This window comes from Dendrobates tinctorius, unplaced genomic scaffold (genome assembly GCF_039654945.1).
Source record: "Dendrobates tinctorius isolate UK_male_01 unplaced genomic scaffold, ASM3965494v1 ptg000020l, whole genome shotgun sequence".
NCBI classification, from domain to species: domain Eukaryota; kingdom Metazoa; phylum Chordata; class Amphibia; order Anura; family Dendrobatidae; genus Dendrobates; species Dendrobates tinctorius.
Window position 1 is genome coordinate 38,644,086 of NW_027361688.1, and position 12,319 is coordinate 38,656,404.

A 12,319-nucleotide genomic window follows, 5' to 3' on the forward strand; every position below is an offset into this window, starting at 1 on the left:
TGGAATGGACAATCACAACATTTTGTCAGAAGATTGTCCCAAGCACGTCATTGTACAATGATGCTTGTACCTGTCCTTGTTTTTTTTTTTTTTTATATTTTAGAGATGGGCATAATAAATTATGAGGCATCCATATGTGAACTTATCCATATGTGAACTTTAGAGATCCTCTAATGGAGTTTTGTTGCTATACAATACTTAGTACAGTAGAAAAAAAAGACACATGTCCATCATGTTCATCTGAGGGATGGGAAAGGGAATGGGTTTTAGGTACACATCTGTAAAGTATGATTGTCTGCCCTAAAGTTAAAACAGGACCCACATGCCTCCTGAGGTTTACTATAGGGGTAACAGTTACTGTTCCTAAGCCATTGCTATTTTATCGTATTTGCCAAAGGGAGGAATACTAGAGGGTGCAGCACAGTTTTTGAGCTTTATACTCCGCACGTTAATGTACAGCCTGAAGAATTTGAATTAATTGTAAATACGCCTACCTCCAGCAGACCCCACTAAAAAAATACAGACCTCAAACCACAGACTTTATTGTGTACAGATCCATCAATGTTTGTAAATACCGTAATGACTCTTTTACAGACCTTAAACTAGTTATAATACTCAATACAGCGGCTCAGTGATTAGCACTGTTGGGTTGCAGCATTGGGGTCCTGAGTTCAAATCTCACCAAGTACAACATCTGCAAGAAGTTTGTAGGTTCTCCCCATGTTTGTGGGGTTTCTTCCCATACTACTTGGATATAGTGATAAGGAATTTAGATTGTGAGCCCCACTGTGAAAAATGAATGATGACAATGGCTGAAAAGTGCTGCAAATACTGTAGCTGTATATAAGCAAGTAAATGTATGTATGTACATCTAGTCAGCTCTCTCTGTTTCTGCACCTTCCCCTGCTCCCATGTGCCACCAGAACAATGCCCTAACAAAAAATAGTAATTAATCACAGGAAGTTATGTTACAGTCCAGATTGCTGACAGCTTTAGCGCCGTTTTGTTATAGGAAGTGGAGGAGCATGGTTAGGTGAACACCTTTCCTGCTCAAGTGCTGAGGAAATGTGAGTGGGAGAATTTGGGTGAAAAACTATAGGCAATAATAATAGGGAAAATGCTGAGCTTTTAACGTTGTGAGAGCATGGCCACCTAGGAAACGTGCCAGCTCTTCTGGTTGTTCAGGAGAGCTCATTTTTCCAGAAGTCTCCTAGAGGAGGTCTCTGGCTGACAAAGTGCAGGCACATGTGGGGTTTCCAGCTCTGCTGGGTAGTCCTCCAAATCTCTATTTCTAGAGTCACCTAGACCATTCCAGGAGTTTCTGAAAGTTCCTGGCTGTGTGATGGAATGTGGGCACCTGGAAAGTTTGCCAGTTCTTCTGGTAGTCTGGGAGGTATCCTCTTTTTCTAAGAGTATCTGATATTTCAAGAGTGTTTGGGATATTCTTGACTGTGTGAGAAAGTCCAGGTCCCTATCAAGTTTTCCAGCTTTTCTAGTAGTCTAAGAGCATGACTCTTTTTTTTTTTTTTTTTTTCCTGAAATCTCCAGGATCTCCATGACTGTATGAGGGATTAGTCATCTCTGAGGTTTGCCAGCTCTTCTGGTAGTACAGGAGATGTCAGTTTTTTTTCAGGAGTCTCCTGGATGTTTCTGGCAGTATTATTGTGTATGGGCATCAGGTAGGTTTACCAGCTTTTTTTGGTAGTTTTTGGGATCTTCTGCTTTTCCTGGAGCTTCCTTTATATTCTAAGAGAGTTTTCAAGCAAGCTTTTCCGTATTGCATCACTTTTGTCTGGTTTACTTTATGACTAACACAAGATTTAAAGGAGGTTTACTACAGTCCATTTTGTTTGAAGTCGGATGTTGGTTGTGCCTATAAGATGAATGGCTGGCCTTTTTGTGGTTTTTGAATAAAATTTCAATGAGTAAATGTAAAAGTCTAAATGCTGAACCAAAAAGACTCCAAGCGCTTTGCTTCTTTGCGTTTATCGGTAGAACATTTGCCTTGTTTTGTATCGGTGGGAATGCTTACGCACTGGTGGTGGAAGATGTAATTTGTAAAGTGCTGTTTTTATTTGTTGGTATGATTTGTATATTACATCTTCTCATTTACACTTGTAATCAGTGTACTTTGTCTTAAAAATGATATACTTGTGTTAATTAGTCCTTCTTCGCGTCTGTTCATACCATATGTGTTTATAATCCAGGAGCCGGACCTAGTTTCTGTTGGCAAAACAGCAATGTAATAAAAGTAGCTATAGTTCTTAACACCTATGAGAATCATTCACGGAAAAATATTTGCATTATCCTGTTCATATGGAAAATAAATGTGTTAAATACATGGTGTGTGTGGTCTTCATTTTTATAGCAATGAAGCACTTGTAGCTAAAGCTTTGATAGATTCCATATTATATGTCCACAAGGCAAGCCTATGATCACCTGGTCAGTGTAATTCTGGAGTCTTTGGATCCACCCACCCCTGCAAAAAAAAATGTAAATTCATGCTATTACACTATTACCATATATTGGGGTGGTCCAGTTACAAGAAGTTCTAGTAAGTTATGCAATTTATAGATGTCCTTCACATCTGAACAGCGGCAAGCAAAGCTCCCAATTCCTGGTTTGTGCCCACACACTATAGCATTTTTTGTGTTGGCACATGGTTAGGGTTGTATGTGATGGAAGCTGGCCAGATAAGGAGGCTAATCCATCCCTCTTGTCTATCGCCAAGGCACAGACATAGAAGGCGGCTGTCTTAGGCTACTTTCAGACTTGCGTTATGAGGTGCAGGGCCGTCGCTAAGCTCTGCCCCCGGCCGCACCTCCTCCAGTCAGCTCCTCCTATGGGCGCATGACGCTGCATGCGACCGGCGTACCCTATATTTAGCATTGGGTATGCTGCCCTGCGCCGGTATGTTTTTGCCGGCGCATGCGCCCTTTTTGCGCTGCGCCAACGAGCGCCAAACGCACCGTATTGCATTTTTGTGCACTCGGCACAAAAAGGGTGCATGCGCCAGCAAAAACAAACCAGCGCACCCAATGCTAAATATAGGGTACGCCGGTCGCATGCAGCGTCATGCGCCTATAAGAGCTAACCGGAGGCGGTGCGGCCGGGGGCGGAGCTTTGCGGCGGCCCTGCGCTGTGCCTCATAACGCAAGTCTGAAAGTAGCCTTAGCTATTGAAATGAGCAATCTGTCGACTCCTTTGCACACATGTACCAATAGAAAAAAAACTGTCTTGTGTTATCTCCAAACCGTAAGAAGACCTGCCACAACTGAGTCTTGTAGTTGAAGATCACAGCACCTTTCCGGGGTGAAGCATATTTATTTTACTCACGTAGCACCATTAATTCCACAGCGCTTTACAGACATTATCATCACTGTCCCTATTGGGTCTCACAATCTAGATTCCCTATCATTATGTCTTTGGAGTGTGGAAGTAATCTGGAGAACTCGGAGGAAACCAATGCAAATATGGGGAGAAGATACAAACTCCTTACAGATGTTGTTCTTGGTGTTCAGTGCTGCAAAGCTACAGTGCTAACCACTGAGCCACCGTGCTGCCCATATTGGTAAATTGCAGAATTTGCTAATTTAAGATCATGTAATGGCAATTTACAATTTCTTTAGCTAGCCAACCCTTTTTTCCATCAGTTTTTGACCGTGAGCTGCTCTTTTTACTGTCCACCAATTCTTTTTTTTTTTTTATTCTTCACTGTTCATCTTTTGTATGTTAGCTTTGTATTAATTTACACTTAGAAGGTGTTTTATCACAGCCTATGGATCCGAGTGTCTTTTCATGGAAGAAGTACTGTATTTTAACAATGAATCCTAACCCTGAATTGTTCCTCCGGATTTGAAAAAAACCCCACTGTGAATTGTGCCATTTATCTTGTATATTACCTTAAATTGCTGGAGTCTTAGACGTAGTTCTCATGGGGGGGGGGCTGCACAGCATTTTTTGGTCATCTGTCCATAGAACTTTATTTGCAATGAAATTGTCTCACCTGTACAGAACAAAAAAAAAAACTTTATGGCTAGTGAAACCCCTTGGAGGTGGCTACCCTGAAAGTCGATGCTGGTCACTTTAATGAGCCTTGCAACATGACTAAGGGTATTTTCACAAACAGGCTTTTTCATATGGATTCCGCTTGGACCCCCACCTAGAAAAGTGTTGCGAAAAATGCACAAGAATCCACATCACTATGAACATGTTCAGTCTTTTGCTACTTCTTTAACCACTTCAAGGTTCTGAAATCATGGAGCATTTAAAAACAGTAACATGTTCATTCTTCAGGCGGCTTCGTGTAGAAGCCACTGACTCTTTGTAATGGAAACAGAAAACATAGTCTCTACCGCCACAGTATACAATGAGAAAACCGCCGGCGGAGCCGCTTAATAAAAAATACCCGCGGCTTTGCCTAGGATAACCTTGGTGACTCTGCCAACGTCGTAAGAATGTGTGCTCATAATCTAAGGCCAACATCATTATTGACCAAGAAAGAAGCCCATTTGCAGATGGCTGTTTCAAAGCAATCAGTATAGAGCAGGGTCGGACTGGCGGTATGAGACACTCCTTGACCCGGTCTTGGGCGAGGGACTGGATTTTTGTAAGCTGAGCTGATTATGGAGTCTTTTGACCATGCTCAGTAACCGCTGATGGTGTCTGGCTTATATATAGTTATGAAGAACAAAGTTTGTAAAATTGCTGCCCAGTAATTTTTTAGGGTCGTCACCTTTGTAGGGTGACACGACAAGTATTTTGTGCTTTATGGAACAGATTGGCTTATGTCTGTTTGACTAAAACTAGATCTCCGTGAGATTCCTGTTAATATATCTTAACAAGGCAAATATGTGACACCAAAAAATTATCACATTGCAGTTCTGTTAATTATGTGTGTCTCGTCTGCGAGCTTTGTGCCATATGGGATGTGGTGTTTGTAATGCTGAATAATGTGGCGGGATGGTGATAACTAGTTTGCTTGCTTTCCTTACACGTTGGCGTTATCTGACCTAGACATAAGCACAGCTGCCTGCTAATAATGAATGCTTTTCATTTTCAGAAGCACTGCGATAGACAAAAGGCAAACCTGAGGATTCGGTTCAAACCTTCTCTGTTCCAACACGTAGGGACCCACTCTTCTCTGGCAGGAAAAATTCAGAAATTAAAGGTATGGAGAATTGCTTGGGTATGTGTTACTGTTTGCAAAAGCTGGAGATATGTTAAACTTTTATTCCTACATAGTCTCAGCAACACATACTATAACAACTCTGCTCCACTGCGATTGGTCTTTGTTGAAGAGCTGCAGCGGTTATATCGCATCTACCGCTCTAGTAGCCACTGCAACCAATCACTTGGCACAGGCTGCTGAGCCTAGTGATTCACTGCTGCACTGTCGACGTGACGTCACCGCTGCAGCCAATCAACAAAGACTGAATTGGCAATGGAGAGGCATCTTTGGACCAAACAAGGGTTAGTATCAGTACATGATCTCTCCTTATGTTGAGAATCTAGTACTGCTCTGTTCATTGTGAAAGCTGATCTTTGGATTTCCAATATACTCAGCGGAATTGATGATCTGCAGTAAATACATCCTACATTCCTCAGCAGTATAACTTTGTTGTCTCATTCAGGACAAAGACTTTGGGAAGCAAGCTCTCCGAAAGGAACATATGAATCCAGCCGCTGAAGTCAGCACCAGCCTAAAAACGTACCAACATTTCACCTTGGAGAAGGCTTACCTGAGAGAAGATTTCTTTTGGGCATTCACACCAACAGCAGGAGACTTTGTACGCTTTAGGTTCTTCAAACCTTTACGGATTGAAAGGTTTGTAAATAGCAAAACTTATAGGATGTTTGTCCTTCTGTATGACCAGGATGATTATTTACCTTTGTTACACTTCATTTATCTGTTAATGTTTCCGGAGACAAGTCTTAGGCTGGTTTCACATTTGCGTTTTTTTTCGCGGTAATTTAGCTCTAAATAGCGCATGCGTTTTTTTTTCCTATACTTTGCATGGGATGCGCTTATGTGCGCATACACATGCGTTTGTACGCGTTTTACCGCGCATGCGTTTTTTTGCGGTATGCGCTCGGGCGCACAAAATGCAACTTGTTGCATTTTTTGTGCGTCCGATTTGCCTCAAAAAAACGCATGCGCGCGCAATGCGTTTTTTTACAGCAAGACACCCATTATAAGTCTATGGTGAGCATATGTGCGCATTGGCATGCTTATGTATGCGTTTTTTTGCACATGCGGTTTTTTTTTTACCATTAGTTTAGACAATGGAATTTAGGGGTTTGGGTAAAGTTAGGGTTAGTTAAGGGGGTTTAGGGTTAGGGTTAGGGTCAGGGTTAGGGTTAGGGTCAGGGTTAGGGTTAAGTATGGTTTGGTTAAGGGTTAGGGTCAGGGTTAGGGTTAGGGTCAGGGTTAGGGTCAGGGTTAGGGTTAAGTATGGTTTGGTTAAGGGTTAGGGTCAGGGTCAGGGTTAGGGTTAAGTATGGTTTGGTTAAGGGTTAGGGTCAGGGTTAGGGTTAGGGTCAGGGTTAAGGTCAGGGTTAGGGTTAAGTATGGTTTGGGTCAGGGTTAGGGTCAGGGTTAGGGTTAGGGTCAGGGTTAGTGTTAGGGTCAGGGTTAGGGTTAGGGTCAGGGTTAGGGTTAGGGTCAGGGTTAGGGTTAAGTATGGTTTGGTTAAGGGTTAGGGTCAGGGTTAGGGTTAGGGTCAGGGTTAGGGTTAGTAAAGTCATGGTTTGGGTTAGTGTGAGTGGCCACCTAATGTTGGAAAAAAACGCAAACGCGGTAAAAACGCACTAAAAACGCATACAAACGCTTAAAAACGCTGCGTTTTTTTCATGCATGCTCATAAAAATGCTTGAAAAAAACGCAGCAGTTGTATGCTTTTGTATGCGTTTTTCAATGCGTTTTTTTGCGGGAAAAACGCGCTGCAAAAAAAAGCAAGTGTGAAACAGGCCTTACAGTGTTAATATAGCCTTGTACTAAAGAAGCCCATCCAGCAGTAAGTGTTTTTAGCTAGCTGTATGTGATGACTTTCTTGGTCCTGATTTTCACCTAGGCCAACATTCATTTCCAGAACCCTATGGATTCTCCTGAACTTTTTGGCCTCCTATTTGTTTTTTTTGCTCTAGAAATTAATGGAAGTTCTGGCTAACAGCTTGATTTTGGATGATCACCTTTGAGCAGATTTTCCCTTTAAAAAGAGGAAATATTTTTTTTTAGGTATGTGTGAATGAGTCTGTAGGTCGGTAGGTTTGAGAACTATAATGATGGCCATGACCAGTGTCACTTTTGACCAGTAGTGCAGACGAGGTCACATAACAGTTGGCAATATTTATTCTAAAGGCCCCCATACACATTAGATCAAAGTCGTTGGAAGCTGCTGACCATTGCGAATATTTACGGTGACTTCCCAATTTTTCCCTGACATATGATGTCAGAAATGAAAAGGATCAGGCATTTGGAATTCCAACGCCCAATCCTTTTGTTTTCAAGAAAAGATGCTTTCAGAGGTGTTGGACAATGACTTTCTCCTTGTTGAAAACACATGACCGCGTGGTCAAGCCTAGCACTTGTTTGTGTGGGAGCTGAGAATGAAGGCTGTCTGCCAAAGGAACAGGTGGCCGACAGCTGCCTCAGGTGTATGGCCAACTTAAAACCCCTATGTAGACACTTTAGACTGATGGCCAAACCTGTCGATATTGATGGATTCAGTCTACAGTCCGTGTATGGGCACCTTGGCAATTGATTGTAAAGGGAATCAGGCATCCAGCATGTCTCGTATTGGTGTGACAATCCTTTTGTTCTCCCTGAAATAACCTACCGTATATGGCTCTGGCTCTGTCATTGAAGGCATAGGAGCTGAGTGAGCTCTCCTGTGAATGGGACAGACGGCTGAGAACTCTGCTGGCCAAACAATCATTCATCTGGGGCAGCATGGTGGCTCAGTGGTTAGCACTGCTGCCTTGCAGCTCTGGGGTACTGGGTTCAAATCCCACATTCCAAAGACATCACTGACAGGGAATTTAGATTCTGAGCCCATCGGGGACACCGATGATAATGTGTGTAATCTGTAAAGCTTCATAGAAAAGGACTTTCTGAGTCTAAGAGTGCATAGCGCTCGAAACGCATACAGAACCTCCTGGGCGCACTCTGTGCGGCTATCCCATGCCAGGGTAAAAACCGCAATGATGACCATAGCAGCCATGCTTGTATTTTAATGTGACAAATAAAGAAAACTTTGGATTTTATTTCTTGAGCTGAACTTCTCCTTTTCTATGAAGCATTCCAAGACGTCTAAGTGGAGACGTGTCCTTGCTCGGACTCTGCTACATCATTAATGAACAAAGGGTTGAGCTGAACTAAATCCTTCTTTTTTCACAAACTGTAAAGCGCTGTGGAATATGTTAGCGCTATCTAAAAATAAAGATGATTATTATCCAACAGCCATCTAATGTGTATGGGGAGATTTAGACTCTGTTTAGATTGAGCACTGTGTTAGGTTATAGGGTGAACTCTATGGACTCATAGCCATCTTCAACCTTAAAAGCTAAGCAACTAGATTAATTTTGAGCTTTGCATTGGAGGTATACTTTTGGGATGATATCTAGATGTGTACCTCCAAAAGACGACTCCTTTGTATGACACTGTATTGGTGTATGCTGCCCATAAGCTTCCAGATAAATAATGTACCATGCTCTATAGTGGGTTCTTCAGGATGCCTCTGCAAAGCATGTTTGATTACATTATAAAAAGATTTGTACTGTAGTTTGCTAGCCGAAAACGACATTCTCGTCTCTTGGCCACTTTCCCAGCTCATACTCCAGTCAGCTGAACCTACGTTGGGTGAGGAGGAGTGGATTCCTTCATGGATATAGGTTTCTAAATATTTGGTTCAGGAATACAAGTGAATTTACAGAAGATTAGAATGACATACAGAAACCTATGTTTTCTGCCGGTGCCACGTGTGCCCCATAGGATACAAGTCCTTTCTGTGGGGGTTATATGCACTGCTCTAATAGTATGCAGCAGAGAGTATCGTCTTTGATTTCATTTATTGAATTCTTGGCTTTGAAACACTAAGAAAGTTGTATCTGAAAAAATCTCACACAGTGCAAAATGTATTTGTTTTATTTATTGTAAGTACACAAAATGGTTGGTGAAGAAGCCTAAAAACCTGCCTCCTGGTGTTAGGGTATGTGCACACGTTGCGGATTTGCTGCAGCTTTCCTAGTGATTTACAGTACAATGTAAATCTATGGAGAAAAAACCGCTGTGCCCATGCTGCGGAAAAATCCGCACCGCAACGCAGCGGTTTATTTTCCGCAGCATGTCAGTTGTTTGTGCGGATTCCGTAGCGTTTTTACACCCATTCATTTATAGGAATCCGCACTAAATCCGCATAAACGCGCGGATTTTGACCTGCCAAAAATCCGCACAGCAACATGTGCACATACCCTTAAACTCCCATATTCATATATACCAGAAATGCAAAAGCTAATCCGGGCTGTTAGAATACGTCTGCACCCGTGAAGTAAGCGTATTCCAGGCATCGAGTAAGTACCTGAAAATTGCCTGAAATGTTTAAATGAAGTTTTCAGGTGCATCTTGATATCGCTCAGCAAATGTTTGCACAGCGTTTACGGTATTTATCCAGCTCTACCGCCTCTTCTCTTATAACACCCACCTTAAAATTTAAATAAAGCGGCTTTTAATGCCTCCTAAAGGCCAATCACACAGTATGGAATTAACAGACATACCGCTATTAATGCAGGGCAGCTAAGAACAGCGTAAGTGGTGGTAACAGCAAACCTGCGGGACACTAGACGCCGATGTTATAGAAAACATTCCACCGTCTCGTATAAAGCCGCGGAAGTGCCGGGTACAGTTTTCCGGCATTACAACTTTATGCTGAAAATAGAAGGTGGGGATCAGAGGGGTTTTTAGATTGAGCCGTTCTGGCTGTGGATGCCGCGTCTCCTCCTCCCTAAGATACGAGTTAATTAGACTACAAGAAATAATTACTTGTTATCACAATATCGACCTTCATCTGTCTTTGACCCGGTAGAACTCCATCCTTAATTTATTTATTTTTTTCCTGTAGGTATTTTTTCCGAAGTGGAAACATAGAGCACCCTGAAGATAAGCTTTATAACACCACCGTGGAGATCCTGCCTTTTGATGTAAGTGGCCGGTATATGTGCACTGTTCGGGTCTCTGTTTGGGGAATTATTATTACTAACTTTTAGAGCACCATTTATTCCATGGTGGTGCGCATGAGGAGGGGAATGATGAGATCTACAGTATATATTACATTTTTCTATGTGGGTAAATATATAATTTTTATTTATTTATTTATTTTTACCACTAGTCGATGCAACAAAAGTTGACACTTGGAAAATATATTTTGTCTGGTTTCTCCCAAAATGTTCATTTATGCTATAATAATCCAATAACCTATTTAAACTCAAACTCTAACTAACAGGCGCCTGTGTGACTCGCTCGTCACTTAGTTATAAGTGGCCGTCACTGCTCTGGATTACGGTAGATTTATTAGTTGGGCTTACATGTCTGTGATCCTAATTTATGGTGATTGTCTGGAGATTAGTGGATGACAATTTTATTGCTGACCATCAACCTAAAATTATCATCAAAGAGGAAAATGGCACTTCCAAGTTATATGTAAAGTATAAATCATCTTTACTGAATCTCAATTAAAATCATACTAATTGTAAAACTACTGACGCATTTCTGGCCTTATGTTTGCATCACATAAGGTCTGTAAAAAAAAAAAAAATATATATACTTTTTCAAATTGGCGCTATCACTCCAACAGAAAGTAGCGTCAATCCAGAGGTAAGGTAAAAGATGCCGCTTCATTCATGCAGTGTATTAAAAGGTTACGCATTTCGGGGATCTACTCCCCTTCATCAGCCGGAAAACAAGACATCTCTGGAGAAAGGTAAGCAGACCAGGAGACGTCAGGCATCAGCACTCACTTACCCAGGGACAGGGTGAGATGTGATTTAAACAATAATTGAAAGGTGAGCACCCCCTTGTTGGGTACTTCTGCTTTCTAGGTGAAGTGTTGTCATATTTTCATTTTACATAGTTTGAATCATGGAATTATGGGAAGAAATTTAAAAACAAAAGAACCAATCAACCAATGAGTGCTGATATGATTTTAATGGAAAGTCGATAAAGAAGATCTTTACCTCCTATAAAATATGGACCTGCTGTTTTCCTCTTTGATGCTGTCCTAGAAAAGAGTCCTGATCACAGCTTTTTATTTTGACGACATTTCCTGAATTCTGTGGCCATAATGCAAAGTTTCTCTGTTTCTTTACTTTATAGTATAACATTGTAGTCCGCAGCTTGTGACTTTTAAGCTTTTGCAAGACTACTAGTCCACCATGGCTACATGCTTGGCGACTACTAATCAATCATGTATAACGCTCCACTTTTGTTACATACTTTGTATTCATCGAGGAGGACTTGCTCCATATCACACTTAGAGTAACTGCTGTTTTACTTTTTTGCTATACATCAATAATACGCATAAAAAGAAACTTTGCAATGTATCTTATTAGAAAAATCTGCTTCTTTCTTACCCTGGACTGATCATTAATTTGCAACATTAACAATTCGCAGTTAAAATGTGTCTTAAGTGAGTACAGATTTTCCTGTTACTGAGATATATGACAGTTGGTGCTCATAACGTTCTATGGAGAACTGTAACTGTTGTGTCTGGAGAACTTTCAGCAGAATCTCTGTCCTCTATCTCCTCCGCCCATACAATTTTAAAAACACAAACCGTCTTCTCTTAACTCAGTCATGGGAAAATCTGATTTTGTACAGATTGTACACATTTTAGCGCTAAAGATCAATCCAGGAGGAAAAAGAATCAGATTTATGTGATAAAGTATGTTACTAAGTTGATTATTTTCAAGTATATTATTGTTTTATTAAATAAATATTACTCTGCTGGGTAAATAGTGACTTTTATTTCCGTCCCACCTATTCTGCCTGAGAATGCTCTGCCCAACGTTCCCACCTACCAGGTACGGACTGGGACTGAAATTCAGCCCTAGTATTTGAAATCACATAGGCCCATGCTGTCCTTGTTCCCAAGCACCAGATGGAATATATTACTAATATTACCCTGAATGAAGGAAAGCAGGATTTACTACATGACCAATATGTCTAATGATCCCGTGGGATAAGTGATGGAGTCAGCGGCTTTGTGCTCTGTCGCAACTCTTAACAGTATAGGTGTCTTGAGAATACCAATTCTTTTAACAACGT

General features: G+C 41.3%; 1 protein-coding gene across 1 annotated transcript in view; it reads left to right on the top strand.

The window, feature by feature from the left end:
* Positions 1 to 12,319, top strand: part of MGAT4B (alpha-1,3-mannosyl-glycoprotein 4-beta-N-acetylglucosaminyltransferase B) — a 385,842-nt gene that overhangs the window by 327,176 nt on the left and 46,347 nt on the right. The window contains exons 10-12 of the mRNA XM_073568013.1: positions 5,063 to 5,170; positions 5,634 to 5,827; positions 10,119 to 10,197. Coding sequence (XP_073424114.1) covers positions 5,063 to 5,170; positions 5,634 to 5,827; positions 10,119 to 10,197 — 381 coding nt within the window. The remainder of the gene's footprint in view (positions 1 to 5,062; positions 5,171 to 5,633; positions 5,828 to 10,118; positions 10,198 to 12,319) is intronic.